This window comes from Littorina saxatilis, linkage group LG14 (assembly GCF_037325665.1).
Source record: "Littorina saxatilis isolate snail1 linkage group LG14, US_GU_Lsax_2.0, whole genome shotgun sequence".
NCBI classification, from domain to species: Eukaryota; Metazoa; Mollusca; class Gastropoda; order Littorinimorpha; family Littorinidae; genus Littorina; species Littorina saxatilis.
This window is the reverse complement of record NC_090258.1, coordinates 10,545,126-10,561,532: the sequence shown is the minus strand read 5'-3', so window position 1 is coordinate 10,561,532 and position 16,407 is coordinate 10,545,126. Positions and strand designations below refer to the sequence as shown.

Genomic DNA, 16,407 nt, shown 5'->3' with positions numbered 1-16,407 from the left:
TTTTCGGACACTCAAAAGCAACTTCAAGGCTGGCAGACTACAAAAATGCACTTTTTGTAGACTGAATCTACGCGTTCAAATCAACCGGAAATTATCTTTAACAAGATTTATTCTCAAAAACCTCGCAAAAAAAACTATCGGCGCATGCAAGAAATCTAAAATGGCCGCAGAACTGTTAATCGGTGTATTATGTATGGTGTGTGTGCAAGTGGGTGGTTTTCACAGGGGAAAAAAAGGTGTCTTAAGTGCAATCAGTAACAGCAATAAACAATCCATATGAACCTGGTTAGCTGAGACTTCGCTGAAGGTCGTGTTCGCAGACAGCAATGTAAAAACGATCCATATCAATCTGGTTAGCCGAGACTTCGCTGAAGGTCGTGTTCGTAGAAATCAATGTAAAAACGATCCATATCAATCTGGTTAGCCGAGACTGCGTTGAAGGTCGTGTTCATAGACGGCAATAACAAGCATGATGCCCGACCCGATCAGCATGCCGCACACCTGCAGCAGAAGGTGAAGGTACTGGTTCTCTCCCTTTTTGGTGTCCACTGCCGTCATCTCTGGAAGCTGAACGACAATGACAACAAAACGTGGATTACACATCCGCCTCGACCCATTCCTGAGGTAATTTAATTAGGTAGTGTCCCTTCTTCGGGATGCGTTTGTCAAAAAGTAGTATGGAATCTTTCTAATTTTTTATTTTCAAACTGAAAAGTAGTCTGGAATTTTTTTTTTTTTTTTTTTTTTTAACTGAAAAGTAGTCTGGAATTTTTTATTTTTTATTTTTAACCACTTGACTGCCTTAGGACGGGTATACCCATCATGCGCTTGTGCAGCCGCAGCGCCTAAAGACGGGTTTACCCGTCTTCTCCGTTCCGGGATTTTCCAGAAATTCTATGTCACTGCTGACACAAAAATAGCAGCCAATGGCTTGGTAGGATACCTCATTCTCATGAATAAACATAAATGGTGACGCGATTTTGCATCTGAAGGCTATTTTCGGCCTTGGCGACAGGGTAGGGGAGAGAAATCTCGACTTGTCAAAATGGCTGACGGTGACAGTCGACCGGGCCCTAGTAGGGAAAAACAAAGCCGGACTGACGCTACAGGCGGTGCAAATGATTATGGATACTGACAGGGGAAGGGGGAGATCTTCTTTCAGACGATTCGTTGGAAACAGGTAGATGATAGTGATTATAATCTTTTCTTGGAGCGAGCAAAACAGCCACCTGTGTTTGATCCACAGGCACCGGAAGATGCGCCGGACTGATTTTTCAAAAGTTCATATTTAAACATCATTATAAGCCAAACTAATTATTATTTCCATGATTAGACACTAAAAACAGATTCTTGGTTCAATTCCCCTTAAAAATAACATAGGTTTTACTTACCTACCTACTGCCAGTTTGGAGCTAGAATTTTTTGTGAATTATTACAACCCGAACTCCAATATTCCCTGGCAGTCAGGAATGCACATACGCAAGTTTTGATTGGCGGCGAAAGGGTTAAACTAAAAAGTAGTATGATTTTTTTTTTTTTTTATTAAACTGAAAAGTAGTATTAATTTTTTTTTTTTTTTAAACTGAAAAGTAGTATGGATTTTTTTTTTTTTTTTTAATTTTTAAACTGAAAAGTAGTCTGGAATTTTTTTTTTACTTTGTTTTTCTTTCCTTTAAACTGACTGTATTTTAGACTTTGAAGACCTGTTGACCACTGCAGACCTGCCTACCCCCCCAAAGGTAAATTAGGGAGATCCTCCAAAGCTGGCCGGGGTCCAGGGGCCGCCAAGGCCCCGGTGGGGTCCAGGGACAACGCCCTGGTGGGGGGTTCGCCCCCCGACCGAAAATGGTTTTAAGGATTTATAAAGTGTATTTTGAGGCCTTTCCTAACACCAAATAAATGGGATATGCCTTTTTGAAAAGCTATGAAAAGTACAATAAAACTATAACAGAGCTTGGTTTTCTTTGAGAAGACAGCTCATATGACTGGCCTGGCAGTTGTAATCACATCTACATCAAGTGTATGTATTAAGCAATGGCTTGAAAAAGACAGCATGGGACAGGCAGATAAAATATGTGAACATATTTTAGTGACTTTTCACTCCAGGAAAACCCAATTCATACAGATGAAAACAAGGTCATTCAAGAAATATATGACTAGATTTATTTTGCCAGCTCTTGGATTCAAAATGAATACATTTACTCTCAACAGGGCCATATTTCACAGAGAAGAAAAAGTAATACTGATTGGTGCAGGTGAGAACAAACGTAAGGAATTCAATACCAATATAGGTGATGTCGTTTCTACCGCCGTGGGATATCGAGAAATCCCGGTGGCAGACGCCGCAATGAGCAAAATGGGGGCCTTTCGTAGACTTCTCCATGTTTTCCAACTTATAGTACTCGTCTTTCCACTTCTGCATGTATTTCTTCGATTTCACTTTCTGCTGATGCTCAAATGGTGCTGTCGATTCGTCGTCTGTCTCATGCAGACGTTTCTCAGCTTCTTTACCCGCCATCGCGACAATCCGCGTCAACAGAGCTTCGCAAGTCAAGCTTAGCGATTGGTCGTTGTATCTGAGTAAACCAATCATAACAGCCGAAGCAAAAACGCTTGGCGGCACCGGAAGCTGTACTCAGCCCAGGCGTCTAAAAGCCCAAACCATGTACAACACGGAACAAATTTCGTTTTTTTTTTTTTACAGGATTCATTGATGAAATCAGGAGAATTCAAAGTCTAATCGGGAGGTCGGAAGTAACAGACATAAATCGGGAGTCTCCCGAATTTTTCGGGAGAGTAGGCAGGTCTGCCACTGTCAAGAAGAGGAAGCCGAGATGGTATGGCCATGTAACAAAAACAGACGGGCGGGCTCTCCAAGACTATCCTCCAGGTTACGGTGCGTGGGAAGAGGAGACATGGAAGACAGAAGAAAAGATGGACAGACAAAATACAGAATCGACTGGGAAAAGCTTGGCAACAACCCAGAAGATTGCTCACAAATGGAAGAAGTGGAAACAGCTGGTGCAGCGCTCGTCAGTGCAGTACCCCTTTGACCCTGGAGGGTTTACGGGATCAGTGAGCAGTATTTTAGACAATGCACACGATAAAGAACCCAAGTTCACAGCGAAAGTCTCAGGGCTTGGAAACATCATTACACGCATGCAGGAAAAAAACAAAAATGGGTAGCGCAATTATGCTGTATGGCAGCTCGCTTTCCCCAGAGAGAAAGCAGCCCGAATTTCCATGAGGGTAACCTGACAGGACTTTATGAATCTTTTCCTTATCCTTACAAAATACAGCAAAATCAGATGTGTTGCCGGACGTGGTACAAAAAACTCACTTACCATATCCACCATGGAGATGTAGAGGAACATGCCGGCAACACCGGCAAACACCCACAGGCTGGCATTGTGAATGTTGCCAATGGCAACGCCCACCAGCATGCCCATGAAACAGAGGATGGAGGAGACGCAGTTGTAGACGACAGCCTGCTTGACGGACATTCCTGCCCGCAGCAACACTGCGAAGTCGCCTGCAACGATAGGAAGCCAATCACATTATACTTCTCATACATTCCTGCATGCAGCGACAATGCGAAGTCGCCTGCAATGATAGGAAGCCAATCTGCAATCACATTATAGCCTGCTTGACGGACATTCTTGCACCCAGCAAAACTGCGAAGTCGCCTGTAACGATAGGAAGCCAATCACATTATACTTTTCTTTCATTGTTCATATGATAGCAAAAGTTATCTTTTACTGTTACCTTTCATCTTTTACTCATTATCCATTCGCTCCCCTTCAAGGACAGAAAACTACAAAAGAAAGAAAGCAAGAGCTCACCGATCTCATGGGGCAGCTCATGACACAGGACGGCCACGGATGTGCTGATGCCTCCTGTCACTCCGTTAGCAAACGCCGCTCCTATCGCCAGACCGTCGCTAAAGTTGTGAATCCCGTCGCCAAGAATGACCATCCACGCCACGGCCGCCACGGAGCCAGGGACTGTGTCACAGTGGGTGTGTCCGTGCCCATGTCCATGACCATGACCGTGAGTGTGAGAGTGGCCGAGGGCCGCGACTGTTTCATCCACGTCCGTGTCCAATGGCGGGTCCGTTTGACTTTGTCTTTCGTCACACTGGTGGAGCAACACTTCATGCGTGGCATCAGCGTAGCCTTTCAGAGCTGTGGGAACAAAATGACAAAGTGTGAATAGAGCAAGAATGAACTCCGCCATATTGCATAAAAGCCATTGTTATTTGTGCATAGCGTCAGCGTAGCCTTTCAAGGCTGTGGGAACAAAATGACAAAGTGTGAGTAGATCAAGAAGAACAAGAACGTACCCTGCCGTATAGCATAAAAGCAATTGGTATTTGTGCGTGGCGTCAGTGTAGCCTTTCAGAGCTGTGGGAACAAATTGAGAACGTTTGAGCAAGCTGGCATGTATGAGGGTAGCTTAAAGCCACTTTTCTTTTCAGAGTGTGCCTACTGCAGTTGCTGTTTTTCTGACATGAACCTCTCTACGGGACAGGGTTGTTAGCCCTGTGCCCCCCCCCCCCCCCCCCCCCCAAACTCAAAGCAACAACACTGTCACTGGTGACATGCGCAGCGAGACAGAGAAACGTCCTTTACCTGGCACGGTTGGGCTTCGCTATCAAACATCGCCTGTTTCACATGTTTTGCGAGCAAGTCTACTCTTTTGCCTGGCTCTGCAGTAAGTCCACATTGGCGATGAAGGTATCCAAGAACTTAACATGTTTGTATTTTTCCGTAATCCAGTCATATTCCTTCAAAATGCAATCAATCGGCGGTGACAGACGTGTCGGTCGCGTTTTCCTCACACCCATACCAGTTTAAGTTCATCCATGCAAACACACTCGCAAAACAGTTTATCACGTAGATACATTTCAAATAGGGAGCAAATGGTTAAATCTAAACCTACATATTTGTTCCCTAAAATTTGCTTCTCTGTCAATAAGCCTAATTACACACGTTCGAGAAAAACAACGTGGAATCGATTCTGGATCGAGTAAGCCAAATGGGTCCCAAACCCGTTTCGCCCGTTCTGCCGACCTGAAACGCAAAACAAAAGAATTGTGCGCTTCAACTAAATTAATTTCTATACGACTTTACTTTCTTGCAACTTATGAACCTTTACTTAAAGCCATATGTACTCGATGACTATACACGCTAATTGCTTTACCAACAGCTGGAGACATGCTAAATTAAGTTCCCTGCAAAATATTGTGGTCTAGGACCCCTTCAATGTTGAGATATGTTAATTTTCATTTTGATCTGGATCGTCCTATTTATAGATTTGCCAACAGAGGTAGCGTTGACGCAAGGGAAATAACTCCGCGTCTTTGTTTACATCCAAAGTTTTTGAGACTCTAAAACAAGCTGTAATGCATGTATATGGTCCGCGCATGGCGACATATCGTCATTACATGGTCTTATGGTGCGTTTGACATCGATTATGGGCAAACTACACTTTGTAAACACGGGAGCGCGTACATATGCCTTTAAAGCTTTTAAATGGTCTGAAAGTAGTGTTACCGCGTACTTATCGATGCACTCATTCGTTTTATTTTTTCAGCGACGGTCACTTAGTTTAAGGTTGCAAAAGGGCTAAGTCTCGCTGGCAACACTGTTTTACCCTGCACAGATCGCAACAGTGCCGCTAGTAGTCTACACTTTGTGTTTGATGGTAGAATGGGATATACAGATTACAACACTCGTGGTTTTTTATATGGCTTGTATTTCAGTCAAGACCCAGCGGGAATATCAATCGAGAGCCACTCGCTAGAGGCTCGTGTCTCCCGATGATATTCATCCGCTGGGTCTTGACTGATAAAAGCCTGACAGTATCTGTGATGGTTTACGGGAGGCTTACTGTCCGGGCGTGATTTCCGGTATTGAATATTCATAACAGCCGTCCAGCACCAAAATGAGGCGCCATTGTTGTAGAGGACCAAGTCCACAAAAATAAATTCTTTGGAAATTTCTCACGCTCGACAGAAAGCAGCCAGGATGTTCCCGTTCGGTGAGCGTTCAAATGGAAGGGGGCCCGGTAGCTCAGTTGGTAGAGCACTGGACTTGTGATCGAAAGGTCGCAGGTTCGAATTCGGGCCGGGACGGACACGGGTCAACTTTATGTGCAGAGACAGAAGCCATGTCCCACCCCCGTGTCATCACAATGGCACGTAAAAGACCTTGGTCATTCTGCCATAAGTGCAGGTGGCTGAATACACCTAAACACGCAGACACCTGGGTAGCGCGACTCCGTTGCTGCTAGCTTTCCACTGGGAGGAAGCGACCCGAATTTCCCAACGATGGGACAATAAAGTAATGAAAATGAAAAAAATGAAGAAAAAAAAAAAAGTATGCTGGTACTGTATGTAGACGCTCGGGGAGCTCTGTGATGGTTTACAGGAGGCTTACTGTGCCTTTAAGAATAACATGGCTTGTAGTAATGATCAAGTGATAAAGAAGTTTTTGAAAGCATCTGCAGGAAAATTGATTTTAGTGTTTACAAAGTCGTTTAATTTTATATTGAATTGTGGTATGTCATGGGACGGCTGGACTTACACCCTTGTTGAGCAATATCTGTCATAATTGCTTATCTATTGTATTGAGCATTTCCGTCTTATGCATTATACCCTTGCGTTCTATGCATTGCAAGATAAAATGTAAACAAACTGCCTTAATAAAACATTTTTAAAAATATAAAATTTTTAAAATTAAAAAAATCAACCAACTTTACCTTTGTTTGGGTGAACGACCATGACCATCTGATCGCAGTTAGCGTAGTCTCCTTCCTCGTGTGCAGCCAGCTTGGCTCCGACCCCCCCTGTGTTCTCCTTGTTACACAGACGTTCACACCGCTTCTTCTTCAGTCGATCCTGTCACACAACACACACAGTGAGATTTATCACTTGTACATTTTTCCTGCAAAGGCGAGACCGGCACGGTGGCCTAGTGGTAAGGCGTCCGCCCCGTGATCGGGAGGTCGTGGGTTCGAACCCCGGCCGGGTCATACCTAAGACTTTAAAATTGGCAATCTAGTGGCTGCTCCGCCTGGCGTCTGGCATTATGGGGTTAGTGCAAGGACTGGTTGGTCCGGTGTCAGAATAATGTGACTGGGTGAGACACGAAGCCTGTGCTGCGACTTCCGTCTTGTGTGTGGCGCACGTTATATGTCCAAGCAGCACCGCCCTGATATGGCCCTTCGTGGTCGGCTGGGCGTTAAGCAAACAAAAGGCAAACAGTGTGCAAATGCTGAACATACTACAGCTCTTCTTCTCCAGTAAACTTCAACACCACAAGAAACATTATTTGTGACCCTCCACCACGGAATGAGTTGCATGTCACCTTTGCATGATTTTCATATTTTTACATTTTCCTAAAGGGTTTTTATCTAGTGGTGAAAACCGTTTTAGAAAAGAGCGAAATCGTTTTGAGTTATAAGCCTGTGACTAAGGTGACCCTCACACTGTTACCAGACACCCCCCGGACTTATATTAAGCCTAGCGCAGAACCGCGCGAAGTGACATGCGACTCATTCCGTGGTGGAGGGTCACATTTTGATACAATTCCATCCAAAAATGAAGCTGAAGTGAAATGGTTTTTCTTTGTCAACACATAAAACTCAAACTTATAAAGGTGAAAAAGACATAGGATGTACACTTTCCCCACTCCAGTTCAAACTATACAGTAAAACCCGCATTTAAGACCCCCAATATAAGACTACATGTTAAAGACCACGTTTTCTCAGATTTTCTGTTCACAACATCTGTAAATTTACCCCCATTTTGGGACGGGGATGTAGCTCAGTCGGTAGCGCGCTGGATTTGTATCCAGTTGGCCGCTGTCAGCGTGAGTTCGTTCGGCGAGAGATTTATTTCTCAGAGTCAACTTTGTGTGCAGACTCTCCTCGGTGTCCGAACACCCCCGTGTGTACACGCAAGCACAAGACCAAGTGCGCACGAAAAAGATCCTGTAATCCATGTCAGAGTTCGGTGGGTTATAGAAACACGAAAATACCCAGCATGCTTCCTCCGAAAGCGGCGTATGGCTGCCTAAATGGCGGGGTAAAAACGGTCATACACGTAAAAGCCGTGGGAGTTTCAGCCCATGAACGAACGAACAAACAAACAAACAAACAAACAAACAAACAAACCCCCATTTTAAGGCTCTCCTTTTTAGGACCTGATTTTCTCAGATTTGTGTGGAGGTCTTGACACTATTGTGACTGGCTCTGCCTTTCCCCGGTCTTCCTGCCAGCCTGAGTCTGCCGCCATCAATCTTCTTTAAAAGTTGCTTTCGATACATTGTTTTCGTCAAAAATTGCGTAAAACTACTTTGAATTCTTATCAGACTTGGGCAACAGAAGAACTAAGCATGGGAAGTAACTCCTAATATCCGTACATTCAAAGCAAACACGACTTTTGTACCTTAGACCACTATCTGCGTGAAATGACTATATATACGCGGCCCGACAGTGCGCTATGTTTGGCTGGAATGACTGTATACGCAGCCCGTCACAAAGGTCTTAACCCTTACACTGGTGCAATTCTGTAACACATGTTACATAGCCACTGGTGAATCAACAGAGAGAAAATTAAAGAAAAACGGTCATAGTGGTTTTCGCATCCATGGGAGGTAATCGGAACCTACCAAACAGACTGAGCCAGTAACGCGACATATGTCGTGACAACCAGGTGACAGTATACGTAAAGTAGCGCGACATATGCCGTGACAACCAGGTGACAGTATACGTAAAGTAGCGCGACATATGTCACGACAACCAGGTGACAGTATACGTAAAGTAGCGCGACATATGTCGCGACAACCAGGTGACAGTATACGTAAAGTAGCGCAACATATGTCACGACAACCAGGTGACAGTATACATAAAGTAGCGCGACATATGTCGCGACAACCAGGTGACAGTATACGTAAAGTAGCGCGACATATGTCGCGACAACCAGCCGAAGGGAGGGGGCTTCCAGTGTACGACACTCACCATGGCCTTCTTTCTGCGTTTCTTCTCTGTGACGATGGTGAGCACCCGCTCGATGAGGAAGAAGAAGAAGATACACAGCAGAGCGGTGAGCCCCTTCCACACCGCCTCCAGGTGCTCCTTGTCGTCATGGGAACTGTGACCATGGTCGTCGTGGGAACCTTCATCATGCTGCAGGTTTTTTGCTATGGCCTGATCATCAAATAAAATCCACAATCACAGGTTTTTCGCAATGGCCTGCATGACAATCAAATTAAATCCAGTCATCTTATTGTGAAATGCACCAAAAATCTTTGTCATGTGACAGTTTTTTTGCAATGCCCTGCATGACAATCAAATAAAATCCACAATCATCTTTATGGGAAAGGCATAACAACGTTCAAATTGGAATTTATATATACTGCAAAAGTATCAAGAACAACCAACCAATGAAACTGTTTGTGCAGGTTTTGTACAATATCTGGCAGTGTAAGTTTCATAATCGCCGTATCTCCCCCTGATATAACAACACTGATTATAATGAACAAGCAATCTTCCTACTTCTGTAGACCTTTCATGGGTAGCCATTAGAAGATTTTTTTGCAGTGAGCAGCTTCCATAGAGAGACAATGCTAAACAATTTAGTAAACAGACAAAACTTGGAACTACAACACAAGATCACACACACACACACACACACACACACACATATTGAGCATTAATAATAAAAAATAATAAAAAGTTGGTTTGTGGAACGTTAAAACAAACAAAACGAAAGATTCACAAGAACTTCGTTCAATCGATCTTTAAACTAAGTGAACCAACAAAATACACAACAGACAAATTGTGATGATAAACGTTATGTGTTGTTATGTTAACTTATCTGTGAGTGTTCTGGCTTCCAAAAAGTGTTTTTGATTGTTTTGTTTGTTTGATTTGAGCATCAAGGCCAAACATTTTATTGAATGTTTCCAATTCCCCACAGTCCCTATTTTGTCCTCCCGACCCTCTGAATTTCTTTTGACCCTTAAAAAAAAATTAAAAATGACAAAACTCGATTTTGCAGATTTTACAAGAAAAGTTATTCTTCTTCAACATCCAGGGGACACAGCTCAAACGACTTCCGGACATAAAAAAAAGCCCCATACGCCTGTGTCAATAAAAAAACAACCTTCAATCAACAACAAAAAAGAAACTGAACTACGGACCCTAATTTGTGTGGCATTAACCCATAGGCTGGTTGTCGCGACATAAAGTTGGCCAAAAAATTATTGCAACAAATTTTAAACCCAAATTAAAGCATTTAATTAAAACTGTATATGCCAAAGAAGGCCGTTCACTTAACCTTCAGGATCACCTTTTGGGTTAAATATTTCTTTTACAGGGACCACGTGACCGCCGCTCAAGTAAGGGTACCCTCAAAATCGACCAGACAAAAACGGAAGAGACGAATGAAAAAATCGACAAAAAATCACAATAGGCAAAACTTTGCAACTTTGACATACGAGAAGAAAGTCAAACCAATTATCTACCCTGAACAGATTATTTTGTTTTGCTACCTTGTGTATTTCGCGTGCTATGCTATTCCTACTGATGCAGGTGATGCTACCTTGGTAAAATATTCCGAAAGTTTCAAAGCAATCCACCAAGTCATTGCGAAAGTGCAGACTTTTTTGTCATGATACCCCTAAAAAATGACGCAAAAAGTCCCGTTTTTGACCGCTCTTGCGATCGACACCTGCATCAGTAGGAATAGCTTTCACTGTTGGACGTCATAGATCTCCTTGATGGAGACCCTTCCTCCTCCAGGCATGTGTCTTGGATATTTGTCGTTGATGCTTCTGTAACGTAGTCTTTTTCTAGGCAGGGGTGTTGACCCTACGCAAACCATTTTAGACTCATGGGGGAGCTGGTCTAGCTTAGTCTGACCTCTATCCTTTGACCTGTCCAGCATGGGTGGCCCTACCAGGAGCATTTGCTCCGGCTGGCATAGCTCTCCGGGTTATCGAGATACTCAAGCCCCCACCCCACGACAAGGAGTAGACCGTGTGGGGGAGTAGGAATAGCATAGCACGCGAAATACGCAAGGTAGCAAAACAAAACAATCTGTTCAGGGTAGATAATTGGTTTGACTTTCTTCTCGAGTGTCAAAGTTGCAAAGTTTTGCCTATTGTGATTTTTCCGTTTTTGTCTGGTCGATTTTGAGGGTACCCTTACTTGAGCGGCGGTCACGTGATCCCTGTAAAAGAAATATTTAATTCAAATGGTGATCCTGAAGGTTAAGTGAACGGCCTTCTCTGGCATATAAAGTGTTAATAAAATGACACGAGGATTAATGCTTTAATTTGGGTTTGAAATTTGTTGCAATAATTTAATTTTTTGGCCAAGTTTATGTTGCGCTACTCTACACATACAGCCACCTTGTTGTCATGACATATGTCGCGCTACTGGCTCAGTCTGTTTGGTCGGTTCCGATCACCTCCCATGGATGCGAAAACCTATATGACCGTTTTTCTTTATTTTTCTCTCTGTTAATTCTCAAGTGGCTAAGTAACATGTGTTACAGAATTGCACCAGTGTAAGGGTTAATTATCATCTGGAAAAAACAATTGACTTTTCTTTGGCCTAATAAAAAATCGGCAAACGTACGTGTGGCAGAAGATGCAGCAGAGCGTCCCCCGACAACGCCCCGACCGCCACAGCCACCAGGAACTGCAGCAGGTGGTTGTACAGCACTTTCTGCATGATGGGAATCACCGCTACACCCAGCAGTCCCGCCAGGGAAATCACCATCACTGCTGCCACGCTGAAACCCCACACTGCAAAACACATCAGTAACTAAGTGTACTAAACTGACTGACTTTTTGGGTTTAACTTCCTCCTCTAAGACAGTTGGCCTAAACTGGACCAGGTATTGTTAAAACGCTGAGGATATGGTTACATTGTTACTTGAACAAGCCCACTGCGGCAAAACATCATCATCAGCAGCAAGGGTACAATAGCAATACATGTATCATCGATACAAAAATAATCATTGCTTCAATTATTATTTTACCTTTTCCAGGTATAGAAGAGAACGAGGCCGCAATAACAGCCACTTCATCGTCAAGGTGATGAGCATGGGGTGTTTTCTGGCAGACTTTGGAGTCGATCTCAAACAGCAGGGCGGGACAAAGCGAGAGAAAGTCACTGGCAGTCAAATTTTTCGGTGGAATGTGGAAGTGTTCCAGTATCTTGCTCGGACTGGTACACTGAAGAGCAAAAGAAAACAAACAAATGTTACATAGCGCTTTGTTACGTATGTGGTAAACAATCCATTCAAGCCGTCGGTTAAATGCCTCAGTATTTGTTACTAGCGAGAAGGGAAGTGATGGTGGCTATATGTATATAAATATATTTAACCTAATTTCTTGGTTAAAACTTGTCTAAATTTCTAAATTCTTTCTTAATAAATATCAATTCCACACTTTGGCCTTAAATCAAAGTGTTTCCCTTCACAGATATCCCCTTGGGGTTGTCAGATGAGGGCAGTCTCCCATGCCAACAGAAGCTACCATTCAGAGAGCGGTTTGCTTCTTAGTTGGATACCATGGGTTGACAACTCTCGCCATCAGTACCACCTGAGGCCAAAAAAAAAAAATTGTCTGTTTCTGGTAACATGGCTAAAAAAAATAGGGTCGGTAGGTCGGGATTTTTTTATTTTTTATTTTTTATTTTTTTTTTTACCCCAAATGTAGACCAATAAAACTAACTTTAAAAATCGCGCAAAGAGACTGGATTCACTATACATAGAGACAAGACACTCAACACATTTACAAATCGTCAGCGGACTTTCGTTTTCACACGTTTTTGTTGTTCATTTTCTCACCCTGTCCTTTACCACCAAAAAAAAGGAAAAAAATTTTGAGTTTGGAAAAAAAAAGTTTAGGGTCGGCGCCGAAATTTAGGGTCGGTCGGGTGACCAGAAACAGACAAATTTTTTTTTTTGGCCTGACCACCGATGAGACACAATAGTGTCGAAACACGTGTCTGGTCTAGGTACAAAAACAATGGCCTTCCTCAGGACTAGATTACCTTGTGATACGTCCCCCACAAAGGGACTTTGCTCTGTAAATCTCGGTCCCCCTTGAGGAGGGTCTGATGCTCCCAATAGGCTGTCTGTGAAGGGATACTTATTTCTCTCTCTTTCTCTGCTAAGAGATTTTAACAAATCTCGGAAGAAAGTCTCTGCTGACTTTCAATTGTTTCTTTCACAATTTCTGATGTTTTATATATATATATATATAGAGAGAGAGAGATCTGTCTGTGTCAAAGTTCAGTCGAACAGCGTTAGCTGGACGACATAAAGATTAAAAACAGTCTATGGATGGACGTGTCAACATACATATATATATATATATACAACTACATAAGCAGCTCCTGCAACTGACAATTCTGATAGGCAAATGGGATATTTGTTTGATTGGTTTATAATTGCCTTCCTGTATATGTGTATAAGATGGTTGGGAAGGTTGTTCAGATAAGATCTCTGCAGCCAAGGGACAAGACAAGAGTTTGCTGTATTAGCCAGGCGGTCAGTTTTTACCGGCTTGCATAAAGCTATACCTGTCTACATGTCTTTATGTCTGATGCCTGATGTCTAGTCGTCGGAACGACGAATAAACTACATCACCCTGTACCTCAGCGTTTGGTCTTCCATTGCCACGAACGCATGATGATGAGAATGTATACATTGTGTAAAAGTGTCACACAAGTCAAAAGGGATTGCTGGAAATGGAAAAGCTAGGATTTTCCATGCATCACAGAAATCTCTAATGGACATTATTTTGTTTGTTTGCTTAACGCCCAGCCGACCATGAAAGGCCATATCAGGGCGGTGCTGCTTTGACATTTAACGTGCGCCACACACAAGACAGAAGTCGCAGCACAGGCTTCATGTCTCACCCAGTCACATTATTCTGACACCGGACCATCCAGTCCTAGCACTAACCCCATAATGCCAGACGCCAGGCGGAGCAGCCACTAGATTGCCAATTTTAAAGTCTTAGGTATGACCCGGCCGGGGTTCAAACCCACGACCTCCCACTCACTGGGTGGATGCCTTACCACTAGGCCACCGTGTTGCGGTAATTATTTGTTTGCCTAAACATCTAGATAAAAGTTACTTACAAGAGAATGATGTTGATGAACGTGAAGAGTCTGACTCTGAATGTTCTGAGGTCCAGAACTTGAAGAAGAACGGCCCCCCTGTGCAGCTTGCTTCCTTGTCCTTCTGTTGGGGGATGAGGCTGCTAGTGCTTGACTAGATGTCGGACTGTCCCCCCCAGTTTTATTGTGAGAGGAGTGAACAGCATTGCTGTTTTTAGTGTCACTGTCACTGTCTACTTCATTATGATCTTCCTCCTCACCATGGTGATGTTGGCTGTGGTCATGGTCCTCGTGACCTTGACCTTCCTCACCATGGTGATGCTGGCTGTGGTCATGGTCCTTGTGACCTTGACCTGCATCACCATGGTGATGGTCGTGATCGTGGTCACTATGGTTACTGCCATGATCGTCATAGTGATGGGCGTCTCCCCCCTGGGCCGCTGAAGAGCCTGGCTTGCTCCCACCCCCACCCCCGTTTCTGTTAGGCTGGTGGTCGTGGTCACTGTGACCGTCAACGTGATCGTGGTGATCCTCCTCCCCGTGATCGTGTGCTACTGCCCTCGCGGCCTCTTCGTCAAAAATAGCCTCAACTTCGTTGAAAGTCACTTTCTTGCAGTCAAGTGATTCGTGGCCACCAGACCGGAACGTGTCGTCTGCTTGTTCGGTAGTCTCGGTCAATGAAGGGACTAAACCGAGGCTGCACAGCAGACGAGCGAACCCATCGATAGTTAGTTCATTGGAATTACCGTACTTCTTGAAGAAAGCAGAAACGAAATACGCGCTTTCATCCTGTGTGATATTTTGATTAGACGATGTTACATTTACATCTTGATGCACATGAATGTGAGGGTTCGGAGCTTGGGTGTCAGTTGAATTGAGCGGACGTGTTGCTGGCACCCCGCCCGTTCCCGCAATGGAATTTGTTGACTCCTCTGAATGCGCAATAGAACACAAGACAAGCACGAAAACCAGACAACTGCACATGTTTTTCACCACTTCCATGTTGCTAATTTTGATTCTTTGTAAACCTAGTCCTGTTTACAGTTAAGGAAATCCACGTGGTCTTATGTTGTTGTCACAAGTTCATTCGTTTATGTTCCGACTCCTGCGAAACAACAGCAATCAAAGGCACAACTCGTCAACTGCGACAGCAGACGTGGCTGGCTGCAATATTGCGTTTGAAAACGTATTTAGCAGTAACGCCACCACAAAAGTGTTTTCCTCGCACGGTTTCACCACTCTACCTGGTTAAAAAGTTTCGGATCACTTGTTTATAAATCGCGGGGCCTCATGCAAAAGTCCGTCCCAAATTTGAGGGCCGTGTGCATGCTACCGAACGTGAAGAAAAGATGGCTGCCGCGACGTGACTGGTTATTTCCCTTTCTGCAACGTGAACCACGTGAACGCATTGTTGGTGACGTCAATGGCTGGCCATAGATGTGTGCTGACCAACCAGCAACTCGCGTGGAGTTCGGTGTGTTTTTTGCTCGTACTCATAAACTAGTTTGCTATGTTTTTGTTGTTATCAAGGTTTTGTTCATTCGTCCTTTTACCCCTTTTATGAATGATGCAGAAATTGTTGTTTTACCTTGTTAGCGGCCCTTATATGTGTTCGAATTGTGCACTTCATGTAACAAACACCAGAATTGGCAGAGACAGGCAGTTTTATGTATTTATCAAACTCTGATACAGGGCCATCGTGAAAAATTAGTTTAAAGGTGTTTTTTAATACAATTTCAAAATGGCCGCCACATGTAATTTAGCAAAATTATTAATTTATGTTCAGTTGATGCTGCAAGCACCAAATTTGGCAGGGAGGTACAGTTTTATGTACTTGTCAAGGTCTGATACAGGGCCACCAAAATAAATTTGTTTAAAAGATTATTTTAATGTAATGTTAAAAATGGCTGCCGCAAAAAAAGTCTAAAATTGTAGATTTGCGTTCATGTAGTGCAACAACCCTCAAAATTGGCAGAGATGCACAGTTTTCTGAACTAAGTTCTGATACAGAGCCACTTAAAATATGAATATTTGTTGGTTATTTAAAGCATAATTTCAAAATGACAACCACGGGAATACATGCAAACGCACATGCTGGAACGTAACTGAAGGAACACAAGAAGTTTAAAGCAATGTAGCTTGATTTACCTAGTGTTGGGGGTTGTTAGCAGATGCACACACACAGTTGCAGAGGGCCTCTCTTTGCCCTTGCCAAACAAATTCAGTGGAGGCATCCTGATTTGTATGGAGAAAGCAGAA

The 16,407-nt window shown here is 43.5% G+C and overlaps 1 protein-coding gene and 1 long non-coding RNA gene across 2 annotated transcripts in view; both read right to left on the bottom strand.

Annotated features, from left to right (window-relative positions):
• The window catches only part of LOC138947090 (uncharacterized), a 37,756-nt gene that overhangs the window by 6,908 nt on the left and 14,441 nt on the right, over positions 1-16,407 (bottom strand). The window lies entirely within an intron of this gene.
• Positions 292-15,496, bottom strand: LOC138947081 (zinc transporter ZIP10-like). Its single transcript, XM_070318521.1, has 8 exons — positions 14,170-15,496; positions 12,056-12,251; positions 11,650-11,819; positions 9,025-9,213; positions 6,763-6,901; positions 3,843-4,184; positions 3,345-3,532; positions 292-567 (listed from the first exon to the last, which is right to left on the bottom strand). Exons 1-8 carry the CDS (start codon positions 15,148-15,150, stop codon positions 421-423), a joined length of 2,352 nt encoding a protein of 783 aa, XP_070174622.1. The 5' UTR covers positions 15,151-15,496; the 3' UTR covers positions 292-420.

What these genes read in the sequence shown, in the direction of transcription:
- LOC138947081 (XM_070318521.1), bottom strand. Translation starts at nt 15,150, where the DNA reads ATGGAAGTGGTGAAAAACATGTGCAGTTGTCTGGTTTTCGTGCTTGTC. An exon ending in AACGCAGAAAGAAGGCCATG is followed by an intron (nt 6,902 to 9,024) that starts GTGAGTGTCGTA and finishes GTTGTGTGACAG; the next exon opens with GATCGACTGAAGAAGAAGCG. An exon ending in ACATCTCCATGGTGGATATG is followed by an intron (nt 568 to 3,344) that starts GTAAGTGAGTTT and finishes ATTGTCGTTCAG; the next exon opens with CTTCCAGAGATGACGGCAGT.